A 6,000-nucleotide genomic window follows, 5' to 3' on the forward strand; every position below is an offset into this window, starting at 1 on the left:
AACCATCATTCTTTGTAGGCAATATATAATAAGTCATTCTCAATTAATTTCTGAATATTTTCTTTAAATTCATTATTCCAACAATCAAACAAAATATTTTACAACTCCGATACGAGGGTGTAGTTTGCGGCCAGAGCGAAGCGAGGGCCGTAATTCTCACGAGTCGTGATATTTTATGGGATATTATATTCTTCACTAAATCAGTAAAAAGTAAAAAAAAATGTCTTTCCTTCACACTTTGTCGATTTTGGAAATATAAAGCAAAGGCGGTTCGTTCCTAGGGAATTCAATGAATTCAATTAATCCTTTAACGAAATGTAATGAGAAGGCGTTTTGTCCATTCCTAGGGAATTCATCCTTTTACAAAATGTATAATGAAGGCGTTTCGTCCGTTCCTAGGGAATTCATCCTTTTACAAAATGTAACGAGATGGCGTTTTGTTCTTTCCTAGGGAATTCATCCTTCTACGAAATGTAACTTAAAGACGTTTTGTCTATTCTTCACTTTTTTCATTGTTCCACATTCGCAAAACTTCGCATCTACTCTCAAATTTGACAAAATGGCAATCAAACAGAATAATAGATACCTCATACGAGTGGGAAGTTTGCGGCCAGAGCGGAGCGAGGGCCGTAATTCACACGAGTTGCATTTTATTTACGATTTACGGTTGATTAAAAATCTTGCTTCAAATTTATAAGAAAAATGAGAACTCAAAGATCATTAGGTCTTACTTGAAGAACTTTTTCTGTCAAATTTTGTTGTCATGTATAGAGTAATCGATGTATTAATGTTCAAAATTTGACAATTTCTTAGGAATACAGCATATGTAAAAATAAATTGGGATCAAATGTAGGCATTTGTATCAGTGATGCTTCGGAAGTTCTGCAATGAAATTAATCAAAAATATATTGAAAAAACTGTCAGTCAAGGGACCTGACCCTCCCAAAAGTTGGGGCCTAGTTATGTGACAAACGATTGTAACTTATAAAATTTAAACGTTAAAATAAACCCTATGAAGTGGAAAAACAAAACTTCCTAAAGTCGTATTAAGGATATATGAAGTAGATTTTTTGGTGTTTCTCAGAGAATATTCTTTGGAAAATATTTTCCGAATTTTTCACAAATATTTTATCGAAGATTTTTCCAAAAAATGTTTATTCTAGATAAGATACCCAACTTAGGGTTCACGTACTTAGATTTAAAAAAAAAACTTTTTGACTTTTTTTTATTTTTTTTGATTTTATCTTCTTGCTACTTGTAATGCCTGCACTTAAAATCATCTGTGCCTTGGCCACTGATGATTTATCTAATTTACGTTCGCTAACGAAGTGTTATTACCATACCATCATCAATTAACTTTTCGGCGACTTTTAACTTTAAAGTCTCCTCTGCTATTTCAGCTTCGATGCTTTGAATTTTGGCATCTTTCTTATGCGTTTCGTTTTTGTCTGACTCGTTTTGTTTCGATTTTGCTAATAACGCCTTTCGCTCTTTTTCTACATCTAAATGTAAAAAATATCTTTTACGGGCCGACGAGCAGAGGTCCAACAATTTTCGAATAATTGGAAAATCTTCCACTTTATCGTAGAAATACAAAGTATTCTAACTATCCGAATAGCCGCAATCGTTTCTTCTAAGAGCTTCAAGGAAATTTCGGGAAACACAAATCTATTTACGCTAAATCCTCGCTCAGGATCAGCATTCCTATGATTGAGGACAATTGATTGACAATAAATGATTAAGTTGCCAGCAGCATCAACACAATAGAGATGAAAAGAACAATTGAAGCAATGGGGTTTTGCAAGTACCTTATTAGCACTATCGATCTCATTTGTTGAATTATTTAGGTTTCAGGAGCTTTTTTTGGTGAAGTAAGCAAGGAACGGCTTTGAATATACGTAGTGACTATTCGCCCGTACGAATTCTGTTTAAATCGCACCAGTGTGAGTTTCTGGGCCTTAGAATCATAATTCGACGTATTTCGTCACTGCACCTACGATCGAAAAGTGATTGCTAAGAAAAGCTGAAATTGTTGTAATGTTTTTGTTTTGTTTTTCGTCTCATTATGATCCTTACGGCACAGAAACCGTAGTTCGTGACTTGTGACGAAAGCAGAATTTTTTCAGGACACGTCTTAAGCTTGTCCTAACGAGGCGAAGCCGAAAAATACTATTTGCATACCAGAGTCTTCCCATGTCACTTTCCATGAATCTTTGGTGTCGAAGATGTGTTCGTGTACTTGCGTTGCTGTGGCGATAGACGGTTTCCGGAATTACAGCCGAGAGGTATGTTGGGAATCGACAGGACTTTTTGGTATTCTCTAGAAAAGCGTGTTGCCTTCTTACTTCTGGTGGTGCTTTATCACAGAGAGCGTAGAGCCATGGCAGAGGTTTGGATCCGACCGTACCAGTTACGATTCAATGGCTTTGTTGAGTTGTGTGTCTACTTTTTGTGTGTGTGCGCTGTTTATCCACGAGGAGCAGCAGTATTCATCGTATTCATTGTTTGTTGGCACGATGCGGATACACCCCAAGTGGTGCCGGTTAATTTGTTCAGCAAGTTTTTTCTTGTGCTGATTTTCTTCTTGTTTCAAAGTTAGCGAACGGTCGAGCGTGACTCCCAAATAGGCTGGATTGAATTCATGTTTTAGACACGAGACGTTGAACCAGATTCTTAGCTCTAAGGAGTAGGGTGGGTCGTATTTTCATTTTGTTTTTATTTTAAAAGGCCTGGCCCCAGGCTGTACTCAGAATTAACCAAGGAATCCGAAACAGCAAAAAAAAAAATTTTTTTAATTAATTTTTTCCTTGCCTCTAGACTGATTTTTGATTTTTGGGGTAGCATGAAATTGCACACAATGTTGACAGATATCTCGGGCAGTTGGGAACAGAAGACATTGCTGCTAACTGTAGTGAATAGCTGAGGAGTCCAGCTATGAAATACCATAAGAAAGTTGTTGACCTTCGCCTTCACTCTGTCAGTGTTCCCGACTAAGACTTTTCGACCAAAAATTTCAACTTTATTTGCAAATTTATTTGCGCGGCGCAAAATCTTATTTCGACATGAATTACACAAATCAGCTTCCAATAGCATTCGTATAAACTAATTCCACTCCAGTGCCAACAGCCTTCGTATAGACTATTGGCACCCAAGTGCCAATAGCCTTCGTATAAACTATTGGCACCCAAGTGCCAATAGCATTCTTATAGACTATTCGCACCCAAGTGCCAATAGCACGCGCCTTCAAAGTAAAACGTTGTAGGTGATACGCTCGTCATTTATATGAGTTTGACTGATTTCGACTCGCAAGACAAAATAGCTTTTGATTGGTGAGACGTGAGATATGGGAATACAAAATCACCACTTCATCAGGACCAACTAAAATTCAAGAAAAACAAACAATTTTCTTCTAAAACCTCTTCATTTTCTATTAAATAAAATTTCATTTAGCGTCACAACGAGCGCTGTAATTTTCAGTTTTGTTTCGTTTCTGCACATTACAAGAATTGCGGTACAGGTCTTCCGGCTGGACGTGATAGTTCAATGAAATAGCACAATTTCAGCAGGACAGCTTCCGAAGATGGTCGTCCCAGAAGACATAGTCCGAATGGCAAGCCTGCTTTATATGTTGAAACAGGCACCTGCAAGCGATTTTAAATCAAAATCCAAAGTCCAGTTGAAATGCTAGCCGGATACTTACTGTTATGGTTGGATAGCCAGCAGCGGCTCCGTGCGAATACAGAAGTGGAGTGCTGTTCATATGGCACGGTGTAGCCAACGCATCGACACCAGTGTTATTAAAAATTGAATCCAAGTATTGTTTTGCATCTCGTTGATAGTCGTGCAGGAAAGACTCATACGTTTTGTTTTGCAGGCCGTTTGTTGCATTCGAATAAAGTAGGGTGTCCTGATCGTATCCTTCGACTGGTGGATTCAAATCGTTGAATTTTATAACATCCTCCAACGAGTAAACCGTCCTGTTTCTATCGGCTGCCTTATGCTCAACATCCTCGGTCAGATACTTATTTAGGGAATGTTTGAATTCATGTCGAAAGACAATTGTCGCTGCAGATAGATGGAAGAGAGGTGAATTTCACATTCACTTTGAATCGAACCGATTCTCAAATTACATTTTAGTCGATCGATTGGCTTAAATGGGAACGTGACCGGATCCATCACAACAGCCTTGCCAGTTTCATTTAAATCGTTTAGACATTTTTCAAGGACAGGAATTATGGGAGCCACGTTAGTGTCGTTTTTGTTCCAGAACGGTTCCCTGAGAACTCCAATTTTGAATACCTGTAATCGAGATTCGTACGTCAGCTGAAAACCAGGACCCTTCTTTCGGAACAGAATTTAATTTACCCGATCTTGGAGACAAGAAGAAATGTTCAAATTGCATCCCTTCAGGTCAATGTCAGAAATAACTCCCATTAAAATGCTCGCGTCTTGTACCGTACGAACCATTGGGCCAACCTACATGGAAATGGATTCAGTCAAACCAACAACTGTGTCGCATAAAAAGAACAAACCGACCACGTCGTTCGAAAATGCCAACGCAATAACACCTGTAGTTGAGACTGCGCCTAGCGTTGGTTTTAGGCCGACAATTGCGCTTCTAGTCGATGGTGCAATTATCGAACCATCTGTTTCAGTACCAAGAGATAGGGTGGCCAAGTTGGCTGATACTGACACCGCTGAGCCACTGCTTGAGCCAGAGGGATTTTGCCTTAAAACGTATGCGTTGACAGTTTGCCCTCGACGACCATTCCATCCGCTTGGAATATTACCCCTGAAGCTGTATTCGTAGACAGAACAGCGCATGTTAGCATCAATAGTCAAATATCTCACATCCACATACTTAGCCCATTCGGAGAGGCTAGCCTTGCCCAATATTATGGCACCAGCTCTCCTAAGTCTTGTAACTACTTCAGCGTCACGTAATGGTTTCAAATGTTCTAGTGCTAATGCGCCTGCTGTAGTTTGCATTCTATCTGCCGTTCCAATGTTATCCTTCAGAAGAATTGGAATTCCATGAATCGGACTCTTATTTGAGCTGAAAAGAAGCATCAGAGTGTGAACATGAACATGTCGCACACCCATTAATTAAACTGCACACAATACCGCGTGGATCGTTCTTCATCGGCCTTTCGAGCCAACGCAGCCGCTTCTGGGTTTACTTCAATGACCGATCGAAGATGAATGTTCATTTCGTTGATTCGGGTAAGGTAGCATTTTGTCAACTCAAATGATGACAATGTACCCATGCTAAAATGTTCGTTGATTTGACCGACCGTCAGTTCACGGATGTCTATCCCATGTGATCCACAATTCGAATGTAATTTGTCCAAATCAACCAGATAATCACTGGTCTGCTTATCGACAGGACAGTGTCTGTCGTTGAAAGAAAATTATTTTTGATTTCTAACCCCAAAAACTGAGGAGCATTTCCATTCCGACCAAACTTACTCTGGCACTTCAGCATTTACATCTTCTGTTGAATCGTCACTTGCGAGACAATTGCTTGTGATTACATCCACACAATCCTCCTTCTAAATAAATATTTCAAGAATAGAAGTCGATCTTCAAAAGATTTTTTCAGAAATTTACTTTAACATCCGTTAGCTCCTTTTCTTCAACACAATGCGCCAACGTTATCAGTAAAGCAATCAGCCAAAATTTCATGATTTCGCAAATTTTAAAACAATAATACAAAAAAACACACCCGCCACAGGTTAAAATACGACAAAATGTCTGATGATAAGATTGATGGTAAAACTACAACAGAAAACAGTGAATACTAATCTCTGTTGATGTAAAAATGTAAAAATATCGAAAATATCGGGACAGGCACTGAGCGTCAAGGATGCTCTTGTTCAAAATAATCTGGTGAGGATGCACTGAAAAAAGTGATACACATTCATTGCACACTCAAAAAAGAGAAGAGAACGTCGAACGGTTTACTGGTATTCAAATCATTTTTTCATCTCTGTCCTGTAT

General features: G+C 38.8%; 1 protein-coding gene across 1 annotated transcript; it reads right to left on the reverse strand.

Annotated features, from left to right (window-relative positions):
- Positions 1–3,402: 3,402 nt before the first annotated feature.
- On the reverse strand, positions 3,403–6,000 carry LOC119072572 (probable amidase At4g34880). The gene is made up of 9 exons (XM_037177818.1): positions 5,611–6,000; positions 5,470–5,552; positions 5,125–5,394; positions 4,862–5,056; positions 4,537–4,798; positions 4,366–4,476; positions 4,131–4,299; positions 3,701–4,065; positions 3,403–3,641 (listed from the first exon to the last, which is right to left on the reverse strand). The coding sequence occupies exons 1-9, from the start codon at positions 5,683–5,685 to the stop codon at positions 3,498–3,500; spliced, it is 1,674 nt and encodes a 557-aa protein (XP_037033713.1). The 5' UTR covers positions 5,686–6,000; the 3' UTR covers positions 3,403–3,497.

Source organism: Bradysia coprophila (genome assembly GCF_014529535.1).
Source record: "Bradysia coprophila strain Holo2 chromosome IV unlocalized genomic scaffold, BU_Bcop_v1 contig_84, whole genome shotgun sequence".
Taxonomy (NCBI): Eukaryota; Metazoa; Arthropoda; class Insecta; order Diptera; family Sciaridae; genus Bradysia; species Bradysia coprophila.